This window comes from Eubalaena glacialis, chromosome 7 (assembly GCF_028564815.1).
Source record: "Eubalaena glacialis isolate mEubGla1 chromosome 7, mEubGla1.1.hap2.+ XY, whole genome shotgun sequence".
Lineage (NCBI taxonomy): Eukaryota > Metazoa > Chordata > Mammalia > Artiodactyla > Balaenidae > Eubalaena > Eubalaena glacialis.
This window is the reverse complement of record NC_083722.1, coordinates 108,126,379-108,150,476: the sequence shown is the minus strand read 5'-3', so window position 1 is coordinate 108,150,476 and position 24,098 is coordinate 108,126,379. Positions and strand designations below refer to the sequence as shown.

Sequence of the window (24,098 nt, the reverse complement as noted above, 5' to 3'; positions counted from 1 at the left end):
AGTATGTCGGCCATTTCCCACGTGGTATAACGTTGATTGTTCTCAGTTACTGTCTCGATTTGATCACTATCAACTTCAACTGGTCTGCCCGATTGTGGAGCATCGTCCAGTGAGAAATCTCCAGCACGAAACTTCACAAACCGCTTTTGACACGTCTGATCTGTCACAGCACCTTCTCCATATACTGCACAAATCTTTTTTGGCATTTCAATTGTATTTTTACCTTTTCTGAAATAATAAAGCATAATATGCCGAAAATGTTGCTCTTTTCCTTCCATCTTCAACATTAACGTGGCTACACAAAAATTCACCAATTTTGATAAGTCTTGTTTTAAATGCACGCTGATATGACAGCTGTCACATACAGTCTAACAAAATTGTTTCAAATGAAGTTAAAGACAACTAAGTGCTATTAGAGCCATCTTATGGAAGAAACCGAATGAAACTTTTGGACCACCCATTATTAGAATAAGAAGTCAAGAGACCTGGGCTTATAGTTCCAGGTTGGCTTTTAACTGGTGGTATAACCCTTGATGAGTCTTTAGATCTCTAATCCCCATTTTGCTAGTCTTTGAGTTGTCTATGAAATATTCTATGGAAATATACTAAAATAGAAGTTTTCTGAGTAATTTATTTAAGCAGAAGATGTCACCTACAAGAAAGCCCACATACTACTGTTTTCACAATTACTCTGTATATTGTATTGTTGAGTTAATTACTTTTGTTCAAGAATTCTAATTATTTGTCTATTTATTTATTTATTTTTACCAGGTTTAAGTATTGTGTAAGCTGCATCAATGGAGCACATACAGGGGGCCTGGAAGACGATCAGCAATGGTTTTGGATTCAAAGATGCGGTGTTTGATGGCCCCAGCTGCATCTCCCCTACAATAGTTCAGCAGTTTGGCTATCAGCGTCGGGCATCAGATGATGGCAAACTTACGGACCCGTCTAAGACAAACAACACTATCCGTGTTTTTTTGCCAAACAAGCAAAGAACAGTGGTACGTGAACATTCCTCTCAGAAAATGTAGTTGTCCATCACCCTATAGAAAACGTTATGGATCATGTTGCCCGTCTTATAGGCAGGCAAAATCTTCGCTGTCATTTTGAGTCTTCATTCATTTTAAAATTTTATTTTAGTGTTTTGTAGTTGTGCCTGTTTTGTTTTGTTTTTAATTGAGGTATAGTTGATTTACAATATTGTGTTAGTTTCAGGTGTACAGTAAAGTGATTCCGATATTTTATATATATATATGTATATAATTTCAGATTATTTTCCATTATAGGTTATTACAAGACATTGAATAGTTGTGTTATACAGTAAATCCTTGTTGCTTATCTATTTTATGTATAGTAGTTTGTGTCTTTTAATCCCATACTCCTAATTTATCCCACCTTTCCCCTTTGGTAACAGTAAGTTTGTTTTCTATATCTGTGAGTCTATTTTGACTTTGTGTATAGATTGATCTGTATTATTTCTAGATTCCACATTTAAGTGATAATCATGTAATATTTGTTTTTTCTGTCTGACTGACTTCACTTAGTATGGTATTCTTTTTCTAAGTATTTATTTGGCTGTGCTGGGTCTTAGTTGCGGCACGCGGGATCTTTAGTTGCGGCATGTGGGATCTAGTTCCCTGACCAGGAATTGAACCCGGGCCCCTTGCATTGGGAGCTCGGCGTCTTAACCACGGGACCACCAGGGAAATCCCAGTATGATATTCTTCAGTGGCAATATTTCGTTTCTTTTTTATGGCTGAGTAATATTCCATTGGTGGGCACTGGGGTTGTTTCCATGTCTTGCCTATTGTAAATAGTGCTGCTATCAACTGGGGTGCATGTATCTTTTCAAATTAGAGTTTTCATCTTTTCTGGATAGATGCCCAGGAGTGGGATTGCTGGATCATATGGTCACTCTAGTTTTAGTTTTGTTTTTGTTTTCAATAAATTTATTTATTTACTTATTTATGGCCGTGTTGGGTCTTTGTTGCTGCATGCAGGCTTTTTTTTTCTAGTTGTGGTGAGCGGGGGCTACTCTTCGTTTGCAGTGTGCGGTCTTCTCATTGCAGTGGCTTCTCTTGTTGTGGAGCGTGGGCTCTGGGGCACGCGGGCTTCAGTAGTTGTGGTGTGCGGGCTCAGTAGTTGTGGCTCGAGTGCTCTAGAGCTTAGTAATTGTGGCGCATGGGCTTAGTTGCTCTGCAACATGTGGGATCTTCCTGGACCAGGGCTCGAACCCGTGTCCCCTGCATTGGCAGGTGGATTCTTTAACCACTGCACCACCAGGGAAGTCCCTAGTTTTAGTTTTTTAAGGAACCTCCATACTCTTTTCCATAGTGTGTGCACTAATTTACATTCCCACCAACAGTGTAATAGGGTTCCACTTAGGGTCTTTGCTAATTGGCTTTCCAGTTGCAGATTTTATTGCTTTATGTTCCTGTCACACCCCTTGCTTTATCCCAGCTCTTGGCCTTCATTCTGTTGTTAGTCTTGCCTGGAATGTCTTCTTTACTGACATTTCCTCTAAACAGATAGTACATTCTTCTTTTTTTAATTTTTTAATTTTTATTGGAGTACAGTTGATTTACAGTGTTGTGTTTGTTTCAGGTGTACAGCAAAGTGAATCAGTTGTACATATACATAGATCCACTCTTTTTTAGATTCTTTTCCCGTATAGGCCATTACAGAGTATTGAGTAGAGTTTCCTGTGCTATACAGTAGGTCCTTATTAGTTACCAATTTTATGTATATTTCAATCCCAATCTTCCAATTTATTCCTCTCCCACTTATCCCGGTAACCATAAGTTTGTTTTCTACATCTGTAACTCTATTTCTGGTTTGTAGGTAAGTACATTTGTACCCTTTTTTTAGATTCCACATATAAGCAATATCATATGATATTTATCTTTCTCTGTCTGACTTACTTCACTCAGTATGATAATCTCTAGGTCCATCAATGTTGCGGCAAATGGCATTATTTCGTTCTTTGTTATGGCTGAGTAATATTCCATTGTATATATGTACCACATCTTCTTTATCCGTTCCTCTGCTGATGGACATTTAGGTTGCTTTTATGTCCTGGCTATTGTAAATAGTTGTGCAGTGAACGTAGGGGTGCATGTATCTTTTTGAATTATGGTTTTCTCCAGATATATGCCCAGGAGTGGGATTGCTGGATCATAGGGTAGCTCTATTTCTAGTTTTTAAAGTAATCTCCATACTGTGCTGCATAGTGGCTGTACTGATTTATATTCCCCCCAACAGCGTAGGAGGGTTCCCTTTTCTCCATGCCCTCTCTAGCATTTATTGTTTGTAGATTTTTTGATGATGGCCATTCTGACTGGTGTGAGGTGAAAATAGTACATTCTTATGGGGATATATTTCAAAGTGTTCTTTGAAAAATTCCCTTAGACATTTCTGGTGATTAAAAAATTGTTTTGTTCTGAATATTAAAGCAAACTGTTCATTTAGAAATTTTTTGATATTACAAGTATATTGAAGGAAATAAAATTACCTAGAAAAAATTATTTTGGTAAATTTCCTAGGCCTTGTGTCAAAGCTGGAGGTAGCTTAAAAATCACAGCTCTTTTCCAAGGGCACTGGACTAGCCCGTTATTCCTGCATAGTTTCTGATACAAAATCTCAACTTTTCCAAAAATTACTGCTCAAAAAGTTTCTTACTATACTGGGAGGGGAAAAAAAAACACCTGGTTGAAACAGAAAAGCGAAGTTGTGCTAATTTTGCTTGGCGTGGGACATTTGAGAAAACCTTCCTTCAAAACGTCCACACCTCCTCCTTTCCCACCCTCTGTTTTTTGTGTAAAAGCAGTGCATTGTGTTTATTCTGTGTACCTAGGCGAGGCAAGGTTCCAAGGTTGGCAAGTACAGTCCAGAGTTTTCTCAGTTTGTTTCTAACAGTTCAACTCTCTCCACTTTACTAAAACTTCCTTTACACTTCTTTTGTGACCCTAAAGAGCCTTCCAGCTATAGTGTTGTACATTTAGGTACATTTTGAACTGAAGGCAAAACTCAAAGGCATTTTAAAGTGTGAGTAAATTTGTTTTTGTTCCCTTTCCTAAAAATGAAAGTTTAATGGCTGGCAAAATAAATAATAATAATAATCCCCTTATATTTCAACAGTAGTCTTTCATTTGCAAAGTGATTTTTACCCATTATTTTCTCAATAATTTTCTTTCTTACCTTAAGTGGAGAGCCCAGGTGTGAAGTCTGAATGTGATGGGAAGCTGAAGATCATCTGGTGCTTCTGGGCTTAACTGCCACTGTCTTCTCCACCCCCATCTACCAGTTTGCCTGGAAGAGTGGGAAACTTAGTTTGGCGTAATAACTAAGTGTATGGGCCTTGAAGACAACAAGGCCCAAATTTAAATCCCTGTATTGCCTTTTATAAGCTGTATCATCTAAACAAATTACATAATATTTTGAGCCTCTGTTTCCTGACCTTTATGAAATGAGGCTCATGCTGACTACAGTGGCTAGTTCATAAGTAAAATGGCAGTCATGATTATTTCTGAGTGTTTTCTATATCTGTGTATACTTTTTAAAAAAATTTTTTAAATTTTTATTTTTGGTTGTGTTGGTTCTTCATTGCTGTGCATGGGCTTTCTCTAGTTGTGGCGAGTGGGGGCTTCTCTTGTTGCAGAGCACGGGCTCTAGGCACGTGGGCTTCAGTAGTTGCAGCACACGGGCTCAGTAGTTGCGGCATATGGGTTCTAGAGCATGCGGGTGTCAGTAGTTATGGTGCGTGGGCTCAGTAGTTGTGGCTCACGGGCTCTAGAGCGCAGGCTCAGTAGTTGTGGCACATGGGCTTAGTTGCTCCACGGCATGTGGGATCTTCCTGGACCAGGGCTCGAACCTGTGTCCCCTGCATTGACAGGTGGATTCTTAAACACTGCATCACCAGGGAAGTCCGGCATTTGTGTATCCTTGACAGCCTTCATTTGAGCACAACTGGTGGTTGGGGACGACTGATTTGGAAGCTTGACTTCTCCGACAGCTTTTGAGAAGGTTCTGTCAGAGAAAGTTAGTTTCTTCTGTTTCTTTGACCAGAGATGGACTGTGTGTCTCTGGAAGAACCACCTTCTTTCACTAGGCACCCAGCTTCAGGGGAGCATTGAAGGAAGAAGGAGTCATTTGCTGGCCAGCATGGCCAGTCAGCTGTTTGTAATCATCCCCAGGTTGCTTCACTGCTGGAGCCCAGAATGACTATCATAATCACTTAGTGGGCTCCAGAGATTAGTCGCATTTAGCTGATTACAACCTGTGTCCATGGGGAGTTGTAGAGAGAAGAGTGATAGAGAGGATCTATGTCTGATTTAAATAATTTCAGAATAATTAGTAGTTGCTTGTTTTTTGGATTTTTCTTGTCATTTGTTTTGTAAACATGTGTCTCTTTGACTAACTGCTGCTGATGATTATTATTGGATGAGTGATTGGATCATAGCTGAGGCCCATTAATTACCACTGGAATCACCCGAGAAGCAGTTTAAAATACAGATTCCTGCGCTTCATTCAAGATGAACTGAATCAGATGGATGTGTTAGAGGGGGCAGACCAGGAAAATATATTTTCAAAGGCTCCTCAGATGATTCTAATATCAGCCACATTTGGGAACCCCACTGGATTAGAGGATATTTAAAGAACTGTCTAGCTCTTGGAGCTGTGACTTTTAATGACGATTAAATAGCACAGATATCACTTTACAGTTTTCAAAGTACTACTGCACAGTATTTGATACAGGTCATGATTCTGTTAATGTGAGTGTTTATTTACTTTTCATTGTCCTCATTCTTGGTGTATTCATAGTTCAGATCATTCTCTCTCCCTTTACTTTGTTGTTTTGTGTCTGGAAGCTGGAAGTTAGTGGGATATTTCTAAGGGTATCACTGCTTCAAGAAACCTTTAAAATAAACTTGTGAAACACTGTAAATGAATATTTAAAAATATTTTAAACCTTTAAAATAAGTACACACATCACTCACCTCCCTCTGGGAAGGGGCTGGGTTGGCCACTGTCAGCTGTCACACTTTCACCCAGTGGAAGGACTCTACTTTGGGCAGTTTGCAAGCACTGCTAATCTACATTCTTCTCTCTCTACAGCCCGTACTGAGTCTAGATGCCTTACTTTTTGATTAACTTTATTGGCTTTAAAAACAAAATGTATAGGGCTTTTATTGAAATGCTTAAGACCTTAGGTGAAATTTTTATATAGCTGCCATTATTAGCACCCTGGCACTCACAGTTTATGTTAGGCTTTTTTTTTTTTTTTTTTTTTTTTTAAAGATTTATTTATTTATTTATTTTTGGCTGCGTTGGGTCTTAGTTGTGGCATGTGGGATCTTCATTGAGGCATGCAGGATCTTTTTATTTTTTTTATTTTCAATTTTTTAATTAATTATTTGTGGCTGCATTGGGTCTTTGTTGCCGCATGCGGGCGTTCTCTAGTTGTGGCGAGCAGGGGCTACTCTTCGTTGCAGTGTGCGGGCTTCTCGTTACGGTGGCTTCTCTTGTTGTGGAGCACGGGCTCTAGGCACGCGGGCTCAATAGTTGTGGCTCGTGGGCTTAGTTGCTCTGTGGCATGTGGGATCTTCCTGGACCAGGGATCGAACCTGTGTCCCCTGCATTGGCACGTGGATTCTTAACCACTGCACCACCAGGGAAGTCCTAAGGCATGCAGGATCTTTCATTGCAGTGTGCGGGCTCTTTGTTATAGCACGCAGGCTTCTCTCTAGTTGTGGGGTGCAGGGTTTTCTCTTCTCTAGTTGTGGCGCACAGGCTCCAGGGCGCGTGGCTTCCAGAGCCCGTGGGCTCTGTAGTTTGCAGCACGCAGGCTCTCTAGTTGAGGCGCGTGAGCTCAGTAGTTGCAGTGCGCGGGCTTAGTTGCCCCGCGGCATGTGGGATCTTAGTTCCCTGACCGTGGATCAAACCTGTGTCCCCTGCATTGGAAGGCGGATTCTTTTCCACTGGACCACCAGGAAAGTCCCTCTGTTAGTCTTCTGAGTGCCTGCTCAGTTTTTGAAGATTGGGTACAGGGGGATGTGAAGGGGCGTATACTGCTTAGGCTGTCTGGAATGGGTGTGCACATTTATTTAAACTAGCAGTGATGTTTGTCCTGACAGCAGGGCAGAGGCTTTATTTCCTCCACTTCCTGCTTGCCCTCCCTAGTGTGAAGTGCATGTGAGATGGAATTTTTGTTAGGAAGATCAAGCATTTTGTTGAAAATAGGTTGAAATACAAAGTTTTGATCAGAAGAACTCATGTTTGTTTATAGATTGGGTTGGCTTATTTTCCTTTCTGGTGGATATTTATGCTTGCATGAACATTTCATTGAGTCAAACAAAATAGAGATGTAGAAAGGGAAAGTTGATCATTTCTCTCTCCCAACCACTTTCTCATAGGGGTAACAGCTGAGTGTCTATCTTTTCACACTCATACAACATATATAAACATATATAGGTTCCCCACCCTTTAAATAATCTTACTCTTTGTATTATTCTGAAAAATATTTTCCCCCAGTTAATATGAACACCCTCTGACGAGTCATTATAAGTAATATATTAGCAGCACCGTGTGACACATACAGATGTTCTGTACTTTATTCAAGCACTTACCTATTGCTGGACATTCTGGGTGCTTCCTCTGTGTGTGTGTTTGCCATTATTGTTGACCCTTGAACAACTCAGGGGGTTACGGGCGCCAACCCCATGTGCACTTGAAAATCCGAGTATAACTTACAGTCAGCCCTTGGTATATGTGCTCTGTATCTGCTGTTCCATATCCTCGGATTCAACAAACCACAAATCATGTAGTACTGTAGTGTTTCCTATTGAAAAAAATCCACGTATAAGTGGACCTGTGCAGTTGAGAGCAGTTGAGAGACAAGCAATGCTGTCATAAAATCTTCTACATATACCCTTACAGACTGGTGGATTGATTTCTGTATTCACCTTTCCAAGGGATGTGCTTGTGCAGCCTGTGTTGGTTCTAAAGGTGGTCCTTTGTTTGTAGGTCAATGTGCGGAATGGAATGAGCTTGCATGACTGCCTTATGAAAGCTCTCAAGGTGAGGGGCCTGCAACCAGAGTGCTGTGCAGTTTTCAGACTTCTCCACGAACACAAGGGGTAAGAACTCAAAAGTCAGCCAGCTCTTCCTTCATACTAGTAAGGATTTCCTAGCTTCAAATAATAACTGTTTCCATTAAAAAAAAAAATTGTACTAGCTTCCTATAGAATAGTGAATATTTGAATACCCTTGTTTATAAAGAGACAATTCAGAAAAATAAGATACCAAGAACTTGAAAATTTTGCTTGAACATTGCATTGGAAGATAAAATACATGTTAGTTGTTGGATAGTGTTTCCATTGAAGGAAACAGTAATGTCAGATGGTATGTTTCTTGAGAGCAAGATTTTTGTGTTTGCTATAATGCAGTTAACAGAGTGGGTACTCAGAAAGTGTTTCATTATTATTTATAGTTAAAGAATACTGTCTTTAAGAGATAAACTTTTATAATTCACTCATTTTTATTCAGTTAATATTTACTGAATCCCAGCAGTTTGACAGACACAGGGCTAAAAGATGCAGGAGAATTTCTGCTTCAAGGAGGATCAGTGTAGTTCATCCTATTCCTAATGGTGGTAGCAAGATAGAGGCATCGCCTCAAAAGTCTAGGAGTAATACCCCGTAGCATCAGAGCCATCTGTGACTATCTGTTACCTGTTATTGTTTCCCCCCAAATCTGGGATAATAACCTTAATTTTACCTTCTTCTTGGAAAGTGCTAGTTCTGTTATTGATCTTTAGCTTACATCTTTTATATTTCAAGGGGCTCCCCAGTTTGAGAGAGTAGCCTAGGGAATGAGTACTCAAAATGTTGCCAAATCTTGGCTCCCTGTTCACTGATGCCGAATAAAAATACGGAGACAGAGATTTGGAAGATAAGAAATAGAGAGGGTTTTTATTTTCTTTGCCAGGCAAAGGGAAGACACAGCAGGCTAGTGCCTCAAGAACTGTGTACCCCTGTCCTGGGGAATTACAGGGGGTCTTACAGGTGGAACTGGCAGTCCAGGGTAAGTGATAAGGATGAAAGTGGTGAAGGTCTTATATTCTTCTTCTTGCAGTATTTTAAAACAGTCACTGTTGGCATCAGGCAGCCTGGTAATTGGGTCCATTTGTCTCTGGGTTATCAGCCGGGTGACCTTCTTTATGAAATGTAAACAGCTACAAGGGGTGATTTGCTACAAGAGAATGCAGCCAGAATAAATGCCAGGTGCAGGGAACAATTCATATGGAATCAGAGAGTAATTAGCTTTGTTTAGCTTTGTGAAGGACAAGTCTAGCTACAAGTGTTTGTTAGTAGTAACAGCTAAAGAATAACCAAGATTGCTTAACTCTTTCAGACCTGTTTATGCTGTTTCCCCAGCCTGTTCATTGTTTATTTTCCTTATTTATCAGAAAAGTTTCATTTCTATTTTTGCTGCAACAAAAAGGGTTGAGCATAAATTCATCTGTTTATGTTATTCCTCTCAGCTTAGGGGGCTTTTTGCTGAAGTGCAAATCTTTGAAGCAGATGCCAGTTTTATGTGGGTACAGTCCCAGGTTGGTCCCCAAGCCAGTGCATAGTGCTCCCTAAAGACTAGAGAGACTCTGAGACAGTGAGGGGCTTGATCCACTCTTGTCCATGGCTGCATTTGTTTGGAGCTACCCTAGGTTCTCTTTTGGATGGATGGCACCTCAAGACTGATCAGGAAACAGGACTGACCCTCTCCCTCTTCATTAGGGCAAAACAGGACTTTGGAGTAATGTTGGGTTTTCCAGACCTTGTATAGGGAATTATATTAAGGGATGGATTATTTCCTGCTATATAATCAGAAAGATGGCTCTAATAGGCTTCTCGTAGGTGAAGGGAGAGGTTAGAATGGTGCTGTATATGTGGTGTTCTCTCCCTACCTGAGAATATTCTTCCGTCAGGAGATGGGCCAGATAAACTAGATAAGGCATGAGAAAGGAACTGGGCATTAATTTTTACTTAAATGTACCTATTTTTCTGTCTTGTTTAGGCACAGAAAGAGTGGTTTCAGAGTAAATTTTAAGACAGTTAAGTCTTTCATCAATTTATATGTATGGACTCTGCAGACAGTTCTACAGATTTAAGCCCATTCTTCATAGAAAAGTGCATTTTATTTGTGATTCCTTTCTATTTATGTATTTTCTAGATTGAAGTAGGCTAGTGAAGATTAAATTTTGCTACTGTAGCAATATTTATAACCCATTTTATAGGATTTTAGGATTTTTATAGGATTTTAATGTTATAAAGTCCAATTTATTGCATATTTCCTTTATCATGAGATTGTTTTATTTCATTGTTTAAAAAAAACTTTATTCTAAGAGTACAAGCTTTGGAGTCTGACTGACCTGGATTCCAAATAGGCCCTTACACTCTGTGTGTGGCCTTGAGCAAGTTACCTTCTTAGAGCCGAATTTCTCTCATTTTTAAGATGAGGATAATAATGCCCACTTCATAGGTTTTTTCCCCCCCCCCATATTTATTTATTTGGTTGTACTGGGTCCTTAGTTGTGGCATGCGAACTCTTAGTTGCAGCATGCATGTGGGATCTGGTTCCCTGACCAGGGATCAAACCCGGGCCCCCTGCATTGGGAGCACGGAGTCTTATCCACTGCGCTACCAGGGAAGTCCCTATAGGTTTGTTGTATGAATTAAATGTCAGTGTTGTATGGGATTTAAGTTTTATGTTTATGTAGCATGAGCTAAATGGTAGCTGTTGTTATTACTGGTATTCAACTCTTTCACCTAATTTAAATATTTCCCTTTCATATTATGTTTTTTAAAATCCTCTTTAGTAAAAAAGCACGTTTAGATTGGAATACTGATGCTGCCTCATTGATTGGAGAGGAACTTCAAGTAGATTTCTTGGATCATGTTCCGCTCACAACACACAACTTTGTAAGTTGCAGATCTCTTCTCTCTTTGTGTATGTTGGGTGCTTTGGCTGGCACAATAGGAATTTCTCAGAGATAATAAGTATATATGTTGTTGGATTGTTTAAAGCTGTGCCATTGTTTACAGTAAAGCAATTTAGGTGTCATTAGATCACAGATGTACTTCAGTTTCTGTGTATGAATTTTACAAATGTTGGAAGTATGATTCTTCATTCTAATAAAACCTCTTGGGGGTCAAGAAGGAAATTATTTTGTTTTTTATTCAGTATAATTTACACCTGTGTTCTTGTTCCAGGCTCGGAAGACCTTCCTGAAGCTTGCCTTCTGTGACATCTGTCAGAAGTTCCTGCTAAATGGGTTTAGATGTCAGACTTGTGGCTACAAGTTTCACGAGCATTGTAGCACCAAAGTACCTACTATGTGTGTGGACTGGAGTAATATCAGACAACTCTTGTGAGGCATTGTTCTTTTTTCAAAGAATATAAGGGGGCAGGGAGATATAAACCTCTTTTGAGGATGCATACTGTATATATGACTGACAAGTCTGGGTTTTAGACTTATTAAATGAATTATCATGATCTGGAAACGATCTACTTTAGAAACATGACAGTTCTGAAACTAGCAAGTTTTAATGTGGTATATAACACTCTAAAACGAGCTGGTAGGAGTATTACCTGTCAAATAGAGATTGATATACTGTGCTTCAGTAAGGCAAAGAGCAGAGGGATATGAAAACCCCCCCCAGATTTTTTTTTTTACTAGGTTGCTAGTAGACACTACTCTGTCTACTTTTAAATAACACTGAACAGACCTCTGACATCGAGAAGGAGCAGAAAGTGTGGTTGGTGCTGTTTTCTTCACCTCAAACTAGGGAAAACATTAGTCTTAAAATGATATTACAGTAAACCTTAAAAAACACATGTATTGGGCTTCCCTGGTGGCGCAGTGGTTGAGAATCTGCCTGCCAATGCAGGGGACACGGGTTCGAGCCCTGGTCTGGGAGGATCCCATGTGCCGCGGAGCGACTGGGCCCGTGAGCCACAATTGCTGAGCCTGCGCATCTGGAGCCTGTGCTCCGCAACAGGAGAGGCCGCGATGGTGAGAGGCCCACACACCGCGGTGAAGAGTGGCCCCCGCTTGCCGCAACTAGAGAAAGCCCTCGCATAGAAACGAAGACCCAACACAGCCATAAATAAAATAAATAAATAAACATAGAATAATCATTTAAAAAAAAAAAAAACACACATGTATCCCTCAGGAGACAAACCAGTTACTAAAATATATTCCATATGGACAAACTGGTTTTTTTAGTAAGGTTTAAATTAAAAGTTACATATTCCAGAGAACCTCTTAAAAACTATTAACAGGGATATGAAAAGTCAAAGGTGAACTTTTATCCTTTTTTGAAGGTACTAGAAAAACTAAGGGAGTGTTATCATTAAACTACCATGGGAACATCTTTTTTGCTTTCGTGGTAGTCACATGTTGCTTTTGCAAAGAGAGCTTGGGTAGCATAAACAGCACAGACTTTGGAGTCCAGCAGACATTGGTCAAAATCTCAATGTTGTCATTAACTATCTGTAATCCCCTCTGAGCCTCAGCTCACTCATCTGAAAAACGGGGGTATTACCATGGTTGCAGTGTTCTTTTGAGGCTTAACTGAGATAACGTGAACTTATCGGGCACCAAGTGCTCATCTCATGGAGGGAAGATGCCCAGTTAATGTTAATATCACTTTTCCTCTTATTTATGACTTTTGGTGCTGAAGGTGATCTATCCTTCATATTTCTGTCTTTTCATTTGTGCGTTTCCAAGACAGAATGTTTCTGAAAAGCTCTACGTGATTTAGGTTATAAAGTGCCCTACTCTAGCTTAAAAAAACACATTATTTTGATATGGCTGGACATTGGGCCAGTATTTCCTAGAAATGCACACTAGAGACTCTGTGCTCATTGGCCGGTCAAGATTGTTCACATTCTGTAGTCATTCAAACCCAGTCACTTGGGTAGCCCCTTACCCTGGGTAGCCTGAAATGGTCCAGGAAAATGTGACTAGGAAAAGTTGAGTTTGAGTAGCTGTGAGTTTGCAAGGCCAGGCAGGCTGACTGTGTAATTACTACTGCAAGTCTATAAACCAGTCTTCTTCTGATTTCATTTAGGCTGTTCCCAAATTCCGCTGTTGGTGATAGTGGGGTCCCAGTACTGCCTTCTTTGACAATGCGTCGGATGCGAGAGTCTGTTTCCCGGATGCCTGTTAGGTATTTTTTTTTACCTACTGCTTTTCTTTTGGAAAGTTGTATTAAGAGTTCCCTTGCGTTCCCTCCTCTCTCTGTGTAAACCCTTTGCTGCTTCTGTGGAACTCAGCATTGGTGTTAGAGCAAAACGTAGAACTTTTTCTCTGTGGTCCTCTAGTTCTTAAATTCTGGAAAGTGACTCTGACTACAGTTTATTCTATTATCCTAGCATGTCCCTTGTATCTCATTACATTTTAAAGAGTTTGAGATTTTGCCTTCCTCAGTATGCAGTGAGCCTCAGGGAAAGCGTCCCAAAACGATATACAATGATTCGGTAAAAATAAAACCCTCAACTTTGAAATGCTTATTATGGCCTTGCATTGCTGAAACCATGGTATTGGATTGGCCAAAAAGTTCGTTCGGGTTTCCCCATAACATCTTATGGCAAAATCTGAACGAACTTTTTGGCCAACCCAATATTGAATAAACTATCTTGAAAAGAATCTAATTAGATTTTTAATATAAATATCTGTTTTAATGTGCCTGTGAGTTTGCACATAATTTGTCTTTACTCTGTTTTCTGGCTTTAAAATCAGAGTTTTGTTGAGTCCACATGCCTTACTGTTACACGTGAATTTGGAACCTAAAATAAATCTACATCTTTGTCCAAAATATCTGACTTTAATTTATATATAATCATATAATATTTACTGGCCTTTGTAAGACTGTCATGGAAATCGTTAAAGGCAGTATATCTCAGAACAGGGAATTTGTACTGAAGTGATATCTGTATATATTTGTATATGATTTTTATTTCTCTTGATAATTTGAAAAGCAAACCTGACCAAAAAACTGTACTTGCTTCTGAAGATTTAGGTAGAAGAAACCAGGCCTCTGAAGGCATTAATGTTGAATTGCCTGGAAAGGCAATTGCAATAGAGCAATTTCTCTTAGAAAAAAAGTCTTTTATCTCTTGAATCTATGCATGGTGCTACTTGAATCTAAACAAAACTCCGAGTAATCTTTGGAGCAAATAATGAGAATGTTAAACTTAATGCGTGTTCCCAGATTGGTTGGTGGGAGAGTGGCGTTGGGTAAAAGAAGCCAGTGATAAATTTCAGTTAGGTATTGAAACCTAAAAACTGAATTCATATTAATTGATTTTGTGAGCTGTTTATGGGGGGAGAGAATGCACAGCAGATAAAATGCTGGCCTGTTTGCAGCTATGCTTGGCAGATCTAACTGTCTATTAAAAAATCTTCCTTAAAGTTTTCTAATTTAGTCTCTAAATTAACCTGGGCAAGTTCCAACTAGCTTTAGTAGGGGGTAGTATTGGTTGACAAATGCTAATCTGTTCTTTCCCAGAGATGGTCTAAAAATTCGGAATATCCTGTAGAGGTGATTTATTAAATAGAAGAAAACTTATAACGTATCATTTCTTTTCACATGAATTCAGAGCACATATATTATTTACTTTTTAAAAATTTGCATGCAAAGGCATCTAAACAGAAGAAACATTTTAAATGGTGCATATTGAAAGAAAGGAACATTTTTGTCAAAGTTTGTAGTATAAGTAGGCTTTGCCCCCAAGTATCTTAATGAAATAGGTAGTTGAAAGACTTTACCAATACAGAGGCCTGAGTGTCAACCACGGAATTTTCTTTCTCCTTCTCACCTAGTTCCCAGCACAGATACTCCACACCCCACGCTTTCACATTCAACACCTCCAGCCCCTCCTCTGAAGGTTCCCTCTCCCAGAGGCAGAGGTCGACGTCCACACCTAATGTCCACATGGTCAGCACCACCTTGCCCGTGGACAGCAGGATGATTGAGGTAATAGGGTCCTTTGCGGGTGGTGAAGAGTGTCAGTTATTCGGGTGGGGTTGACGGTTGTGTCAGAGAGTTTTGGGTTTCAAACCCAATAAGGAATGTTGCAGCACTTTGTCAGGTCTCTGGACTTTTTGATTTCTTATTCACTACATCTTGAGACTAGCTTAATTAATCTGGTTGGTATATCATTCAAGTGGAGAACTGAAATTTCCTGAAGAAATGTTAACATTTGAACTGATTCTTTCCATGTTAGATTTGAATAGGATTTCAGTGAGCTAGTGAATAAGGTACATAAAGAGTAGTTTCTTTTTCATGTGGGAAAGAAAATAATAGTGATAGAGGACTACAAACTCTCTGAAAGACTTTAAGTGGTTTTATTTAGAAATAAAAGGGTGGAGTCACAGGATTTTAGTAAGCAGGTATTTAGGGAGATATAAATGCGCAAAGCTAGTGTTTTCAAACTGCTTTTTCTTTTCTTGGCTTTATTGTATGTTCTGTTTGGTTTGCTTTCTAGTTCATCTTTATTAACAACTGAATACACTTAAAATACTTCCTTTGTTCTTTATTCCTCTTATTTCTCATTGCTTTGGACTAGAATAACAGCCTGAATGCTTCTCCCAGGGCGTGGTCCAGACGATTTTGTTTGAGGGGAAGAGTAGGTATTCTTCTTCATGCCTTTGCTTTCTTGTAAAGTAGCAGGATTGCTGACTGTCAGTAGCCTATCAAAAATGAAACAATCACTAAATTTTATGTTTCTTGTCAGACTTGGTCTCATGTTTTCTTTTTTGGCAATAGCATATTTGGGAGTAAAAAAATAACTATGTAGTATTGCTGATAGGTGAAATCAGTTTCTCAAATGAGATTTTGAGGCCAAGGGTATTAAAAAAAATTTTTTTTTAATCATTTTCAACTAAAGACGAATGCTAGATTTGTTTAGTTGTTACTCAACAGCATCACTATTCTATTTATATTTTGTTTAGAAACAAAATGTGTCAGTTTGGTTGGTATGCCCTGAAAATCCTTTGATAAGCTTTTGTCAAAGACAGCTGTGCTCTATCTACATGAATTGTTCCTTGAAAAACCTCAGGGCCACCCACTACCTCACGCATAGCTTACGTACCTCACTCAGACCTCACATCATTTTCGACATACTTGTCCTACCAGTGAGACGTGGGAGGGACTCAACAAAAGAGTTGGCTTTCGAATGTGGGGCCTAAACTGGTCATTTGGGGGCACTTTGGTTATCACAAGATTATTGTGAGGGGGTCATGTATATGCACGCTATGAGTTTTATTGTTTCTATTGTATTGTCACTAGCCCTGATAATAATACAGTAATATACCAGTTACTTTTCTTCTGATATATGATTTAGTCCTGTATAAACACTCTCATACTTAGAGGGAACATGAAAAGTGAAAATTCTTGAAGTTTTATTATAGAATAACTAGCACATCTGTGGTGCTTAATCCTCTCTGTACTTTAGAAGCAGACCAAATTTTGATTCCTGTTTCTTAAAAATCACATATGATTCAGCATTTTAAAAGTACACTTTCTTGCTTTGTTTAAACCATCTTAGTTCTCTGTAACTAATATTTAGATTTTGAGATGATGATAAATCAGTCCAACTGTAGAAACTAGCACAGAGTTAAGTATGAGGTATGTAAGTGGATACGGGGAAGAAAATTACGACAACATTAAGAAAAAATCCTAGTGCATGGGAATGTAATTCTGGTCAGTAAAAATACATTGTGCCACGCTTTGACTAAAAACAAAGAATAGATTAGTTGAATAATAAAGCTACAGCTGCTAAATATTCTACTGAAATTCAAGTTATTTTTGGAGAAAGTTTTGTCTACCCGGCAGTCATCCTGTCATACTTAAAAGCATGCAGGTTCCTAGGTTTCCCGCCTTCCCTCCCAGACATACTTAAATCAGTCCTAGTGGGGTGGAGGGGCTTGGGAATCTGTATTCTTAAACACCTCTCCTGGTGATTCTGAAGACTGGCCAGGTTTGAGAACCCCAGAACCAGGCTTTATTGGCAAATTCTGAAGATGTTTGGGTGGGGCTGCGAAAGTGGGGGAGGGGCAGCTTGGCCTGTGATTCTTCTTATCTCTTGTGAAGATGTCATATCGTGTGAGCATTCTGGTAACAGTTGTGTGAAAAAAAGGATCCTGTCTTTACTGTGGTTACACAAAGAAAACAGTAAGACTTCCAAGAGAAATAATCCTTTTTGAGGATATGGGGACCAAGTGTTTTTCTATTATTGTTATTTATATATTCCAAGTGAGGATTTATAAAAATGAGGATTTAGGTCTCATGGAGCGCCCTGTGATTTACACTGTTCCAACTAAACAGTTTAATAAATTCTAAAGGTAGCCTTTGACCTCTCACCTGAGTAGAATGTAACTAGTTTCAGAGCTTACCCATAAGATCTGAGGAGCATTTTGTGATGAATGAGCTCATGGCTGAGATCCGTGGGTGGTGATTTTTAGTTCTTTTTCTGCCACCTACTGGTTGTGTGACACTCGCCATGTTCCTTTATCTGTTCACATGTGTTTTCTTATATGTAAAATGTAGGTTTTAGATTAGGGGATTTATGGTCCTTCCAGCTTTCTATGATTTTAGGTTTGGATAAAATATGTAGTCGTGGTGCTTACCCATAGCAAATCCAACTCCTAGAGGGGTAACAGTGAACTTGCCACTGAACCCCTCATTAAAAATATTTTATTATTATTTTTTTGAGCTTCAGTGGAGCAAGATCCCCAACCACTGGAAGGAGCTCAGCTTGATAGTAACTTTGCCAGCCTTCCTTTAAAGAGTATCAGTCTGCAGTGTGCATTGCTTTCTTCAGAGAAAAAAGAATGCTGCTTTATTGTGTATGAGAAATTAGCATCAGTCCTCCTAATATTTGATGATAACAATCTTGGAGATATTGGCCACAGACATTTGATGAATTTAATCAAAGAAAAGTTAGAGTATGTAATTAGACCTTTTGTGTTTTAGAGATTTTATAATCCACTTTGCTCCTGTAAATCCTTCTCCCTTTCCCTCCCCCAGAGAACATCTTTTCTAGTGCAGAAATTGACCAGCTTTCCTTTTCTGTTTCAGGATGCAATTCGAAGTCACAGTGAATCAGGTACTTGTCTAAGTCATTTAGCAAATAGTCATGGGCTTTTTCTCTTTATGCTGTGCATCTTCTGTTGGCTTAGCCATGTGTGAATTCTGTTTGTCTTGTCTATTATTAAGCCTCACCTTCAGCCTTGTCCAGCAGTCCCAACAATCTGAGCCCAACAGGCTGGTCACAGCCCAAAACCCCTGTGCCGGCACAGAGAGAGCGGGCACCGGGATCCAGCACCCAGGAGAAAAACAAAATTGTGAGTATGGTCAACAGTACCTCCTGCATGTTAGGGTTCAGTAAGAAAAGCTTAGTCAGAAATGAGAATGCCTTTAATTTTAGGGTTGGGGGACTCTAATTAAATGAATACATTATAAATGTCAATGCCATTTTTGGCATGCTTACATTGGAAAACTTGCTGCTTTGTTGCAAGGCGGGGCACAACTAAAATGGTATTTTCTCAAAAGACAAAAACTGGAATTATAGTTAATATGTCTATCTTTAGAAGATATGGGAATGGATGGAGTTGGGTTGATCTTTTCTTTGACACCCTCGTTAAACAGACTTTTAACAGTCCACGGAGTATATCAGTGATCTCTGCTTGTTTTAGAGGCCTCGTGGACAGAGAGATTCAAGCTATTACTGGGAAATAGAAGCCAGTGAAGTGATGCTCTCCACTCGGATTGGGTCAGGCTCCTTTGGAACTGTTTATAAGGGCAAGTGGCATGGTAAGTTTGGGGCCGTCCCTTTACTACCAGGGTGAAGTCACGTTTCAGTCCAGAGAGGGCCAGGCAGGCTCACAGCAGCACTCTCCAAGGGTACTTGATTGCATGTGAAGATTGAACTTAACGGTATCTCAGTGACATTTCATACTGTTCTTTCTAAGACTCAGCAGTGCTATAATTGGTATGAAAAAGTTTTCAGGATAATGAGAAATTGGTGAACAAGAGTAGAACACCATAGTGAAATGTCACAGTCTCTTATAAACTGATTAAATACAGTGTGCGCCTGGGAGGAACATGCTTTGAAGCTCCTTAAATGTGTTTAAGAGTCTGTTGCTATTAGGAGGGGCATGGATTCTGGAAACTTAAAACTGGAAAGGACCTTAGAGATTTTACATGCCAGAAAACCAAGGTCCCCAAGAGGGGGAACTAACATACCCATGGTCAAACAGTTGGGCACAGGAAAGCCAGGAGCCTCCTAAAACAGATTTTCTTTGCTCTGCCCTGGGATTGGTTGTGGGAATCTCTATCAAACAGGAATGCACAGACTTAATTCTTGAATCTGTGGGGAGTTGACATTCTTACTTTAATGGAAACACTTTGTCACTTGGAAGAAACTTTCTATTTTAAGGTCTGTGGCCAAAGCTTCTGTATTTTGTCAACATACTTAACATTTCTGTCAGGTTTTTAATGCCTCTGGCTTTAGGATGTCAGCCAGAAAATAGAGTATTTTCTTGAAAATGCTACATGTTCCCCAAAAGACATCTCTTCTAAATTCAGATTTTAATAAAGCAAACAACAACAACAACAAAACCACACACAAAACCTAAAGTGCCTAGATGCCTGTGTTTCTACTTCGGACGCCACCATATTTATCTTTATACATAAATGGACAAAGTTATGAGCGTAAAATACATTAGAGCATTAAAATTCAAGTTGCTAAAAACTGAGAAACACTGGGTTTTCCACTTATAACTAATCATCTGACAAATTTCTCGTTCTTTGCAGGAACTGGCAAAGGACTGAACATTTGTAGATACATGTAGGGTGACTCCTTTTCTTTCAAAAATTGTGTCTAATATAGTACTGGCCTGCCTCCTGGGTCACTGAGAAATTATGCTGTTGCAGAATATTTTCTAAATAGATGTCATAAATGTCTTGGTGATCCCTTAGAAAAGAAAAACACAATTTTGTGAGATTGAGTGCTTGTATCTGAGACAAGAAGGCTGTAAGTAATTGCAGGAAGTGGAGCAGAAAACACTGCTTTTAATGCTTCCATTAGGAGCGTTTTATCATTTTTATCTGTTTTGAAGCCTCAGCTAAAAGCCAATACATGCAGTTTAAGTTGGGCCCAAATTTAAGCCTCCTCTGATTGAGCACTTTTATTTGGGGGTTCATAGTTTTTCAGAGCATTAGATTTGCCACAGTACTGCCTTGAGCTTGCGTTTTCTCTCAATCTGGAACTTTCAGATTATGGTAAGGAGATGTATTTGCTATAGTGTTACTTCCATAAAGACAACTGTTAGAATGTAGATAACATCTAATGCTTTAAGATTCTACTTTTTCTAAGTTAAGAGTGTCCAAAGTCGGAGGAGCGAGGAGCAGTGGACTTTTAGCCCCTCAGAAAGCAAGCCATGGTCTGTGAATGAAGAGGAAAATGAGAGGGTCAAGGAAAGCGTAATTTCTAGATTGAGTATTTTGTGCTATATTTGCTTCCTTTTTTTTTCCCTGTTGCTTTTCTGATTCCTGTATATAATAGAATATTTTATTCAATTTCTTAAAAATTACAGCTGTTTTGGTGATCCCCCCCCGCCCCGCCGCCGCCCCGATTCTGCCCGTCGGCTGTGAACAGAAAAGGTCTTAAAGCAGCCAAAGTGGAGGCCTCAGATCCGTGAACTAAGCGCACTTTATGTACAGAAGAGACCCTTTGGGCCCAAGTGCAGAGTCTCCTTTTGAGCATGAATTTGGGGTCTGATTTGGCAGCCTCTGCTAATTACAAACAACATACTAAAAGAGATGAAGATAGCAGTTGAAGCTGTCAGACTGTTAGCAGCGAGGTCACTTACAGCATGAGAAGAAGGCAGCAACCCCCTCAAGAGCAGATCCCCAAACCTGAGAACACTCTTGGGCCACAGTGTGAAGTCAGCAGCCTGGTATAACCATGTATAGGGATCCCCAGCCCAGCCTAAGGCTGAGGTTTGTCATTTTGACTGAGTCAATAAGAAGTGGAGGAATGGTGTTCATTCTGTTTCTGTTCTGGAAAGCAGGGGTGTGTATAATAAGTTTTAGACAATCTCAGATGATTAAAGCAGGGAAATTAATTGGTGTTTAAAAAGGTAAAAACATTTGAAATTCACCAGTGATAGTAGCTTGCTCTTCTTCAATGGTAGATGAATAATATTAACGTAATATCTTATTAAAAACATGATAACCAATAGCCATGTATCTTAACTTGCTTGTACTACATTTGCCTCTGACTTTACTATGAAAGGAAAGTAAGAAGTTCTGGTTTGAGTACTTCATGTAGTTATTAAGCAGTGTTACTGAATGCCTATTGCACGGAATGCTGGAGAGGTGGACTTGGTCATGATGTGCTTGGCCCCGAGGACTGCTGAGCAACTAAGTCCCCGGTATTCCCTGCTAGAGGCTGTGCCCACTTCCAGCTCCAGAGCTTCAGACACACAGCTTTTCAATTTGTAACTTGCCTTGCTGACAGTTGCGTCTTAGAATTCACTCATTTCTTCAGCCAGTGTTTCCTGAGCATTCTTCTAATACCGAGCATTTTTCTAGGGGCTAGGAATGAAGCCCTGAGCAAAACAGATAAAAATTCTTTCTCTTATGGAGTTGATATTCTGGTGGGGATAATAACCAAGAAAAGCAAAGTAGATAGTGTGTCCTAAGTGCTAAGGAGAAAAATGGAGGAAAGCAGGTATAGAGTGGCAGGCCTGGTTCATAGTTTTTAGTAGACTGGTTAGGGAGGAATCTGCTGAGGAAGTGGCATTTGGGAAGCAGCAACAGCAGATGCAAAATGGGCCACTCACCTGGCCTGTCCGAGGAACTCAAGGAGGTCTGAATGGCTTTAGTAGGGTGAGCGAGGGAGAGGCTAATAGAAGTGAGGTCTGGGGTGTGGGTTATAGGGTACCGTAAAGACTTTGGATATCATTTGGGTGAAATGGGGGTCTCAGATTGTGCAAGATCTTTAGGAGGTTTGGCCAGCCTTGGCCTGAAAACCAGAGTGATAGGGAGCTCATGAGTTACCTGAAAAGTCATTCTAGCTCTGGGCATTTCCTACCAGTGGAAAACCGTTCTGTATAGGAGTTGAAATTGGTTTTCCTATGGTGTTTGCCCATTGTTCCTAGCAGACTGAATCGCTGGTATGGCAGTCCTTGGAGGGTACACGTACAAATGAGGGTGTGCTGTAACGCAGAGTATGGTCTCTGGGTTTCAGTAAGAAAGTGCGCATAATCTGTTACCATAACTGTTAACCGTGAGCTGCCTGGCCTCTGGATCCCTATGGTGCTGTGGGCTCTGGATCCCTATGGTGCTGTGGGCTCTGGATCCCTATGGTGCTGTGGGCTCTGGATCCCTGTGGTGCTGTGGGCTCTGGATCCCTGTGGTGCTGTGGACTCTGGATCCCTGTGGTGCTGTGGGCTCTGGATCCCTGTGGTGCTGTGGGCTCTGGATCCCTATGGTGCTGTGGGCTCTGGATCCCTATGGTGCTGTGGGCTCTGTTTTTAGTTTGACCCTGTTCAGTCTTCCCATCAGTGACTTGCATGACTCAGGTATTGTGGATGACTTACGCAGCGGTGTTATGCAGATTTGGATAATAGGATTTGGATTTAGAAAGATGGGAGGATATGAAGTGTCTATGATGATAGAAGAAAGAAAAGATGAACTTTTAACAGGAGTAAGTCTTGTTCAGGAGTCCAGAAAGTAGAGGCTAGAGGTGGAAGATGTTCAGCTGACAGCAGGTCAGAGCGAGTCACTGTGAACAGGCTTTGGCTGCTGATGGATCATCTGAGGTCTGAGGTTGCATTACTGATCAGGTCCAAAATGGGTGACGCTAAGGGTGAGTTCAGCGACGACTGGAGCATGCCCAGAGAAAAGCTGTGAGAAAGGGAAGGGCTTGCAAAACTAGGCTCATGAACTAGAAAGCAACCCCTTCTGAGGGACCATCCAGCATCTCCCCCAGTCTTTCTTCTGCATCCCTATCTCCAGCCTGTCCCTTTAAACCCCCATCTATTACCTGGCCGTCTCCTGGCCCTTCCTCTCAGTTGACTGCCACATTGAGTCAGTTCACCTTCACAGGGTTTCTTGCCTCCATCTCCTTTTTTATCCCTACTGTCACCAACGTGCCTGCGTTGCACCTGCGTTCCTCCTCCCTGGCCTCCCTCCTGTCCTGCAGGTGTCAGATCACATGCTATGTTAGAGTTTCCCAAACACAACTTGCCGTTTCTCTCATCCCCCTTACCTCACCTTTGTTCCTGGTGTACCAAGTCTAGAACAGCCCCTTCCTTTGGCTTATATCCCATTTCCTTCAGAAAACTTTTCTATATCCTCTTTGCCAAGATACTTACTCCCCTCCTCTGTCATCCCCCCACCCCAATCCTGCCTTGGCTCAGACTGCTCCAGAATGGGCACTTATGCAAAAGACTCTTGTCCCTCTACTCAGTCATAAGGAACTTGAGGTTGGGGCTGCATAGTTTACCAGCTCCATCTTCCTAGATATAAGGCAGCCCTGAATATAGCATGCAGCTCTGCCATCCAAAGTCAGCAGCACCTTCCAGGCAACACTGGGCCCTCAGTAAGTTCATGCACCAGTGAACTGGATAAGAACCAATTTGGAAGCTGCCGCTAAGTGGGGATTTTAGCTTTAGATGATACAAACAGAGATCACGGGGCAACAGTTAGGGACCTATCATAAGAACCATCTCTGTACCATTTGGTGCTCCCCAAAAGTGGAATAAGTGCTCCAGCAGGCTGCAGGGGGGTGCTGCCAAGGGCACATGCTCAGTTGTGGAGGAACTAAGTCACCTCCAAGTGCCACTGAACTTAACTCCTACTTTGTTTGATCATTGTATTTAGTAAAGTTACTTGTCATGAAAAGCTGAGGTCCTAATAGGGCTTCAGGTAATTTATTATCATTACAACTATTATAAGTATGACATAACACTTCTAAAGTGGCTTCTAAATCGGTAGCACCTAGAAAGTAGAATTGATCTC

At 40.4% G+C, this 24,098-nt stretch overlaps 1 protein-coding gene across 2 annotated transcripts in view; it reads left to right on the top strand.

Moving 5' to 3' along the window:
• The window catches only part of RAF1 (Raf-1 proto-oncogene, serine/threonine kinase), a 72,167-nt gene that overhangs the window by 41,417 nt on the left and 6,652 nt on the right, over positions 1-24,098 (top strand). Inside the window, exons 2-10 of one of the 2 annotated variants that reach the window (XM_061197300.1) lie at positions 772-1,004; positions 8,026-8,138; positions 10,877-10,979; positions 11,271-11,428; positions 13,134-13,232; positions 14,888-15,041; positions 18,147-18,174; positions 18,285-18,412; positions 18,764-18,881. In XM_061197300.1, coding sequence (XP_061053283.1) covers positions 798-1,004; positions 8,026-8,138; positions 10,877-10,979; positions 11,271-11,428; positions 13,134-13,232; positions 14,888-15,041; positions 18,147-18,174; positions 18,285-18,412; positions 18,764-18,881 — 1,108 coding nt within the window. In that variant the 5' untranslated portion in view covers positions 772-797. Of the gene's footprint in view, positions 1-771; positions 1,005-8,025; positions 8,139-10,876; positions 10,980-11,270; positions 11,429-13,133; positions 13,233-14,887; positions 15,042-18,146; positions 18,175-18,284; positions 18,413-18,763; positions 18,882-24,098 lie in introns of those variants that run through there. The other variant, XM_061197301.1, reaches the window with a different exon arrangement.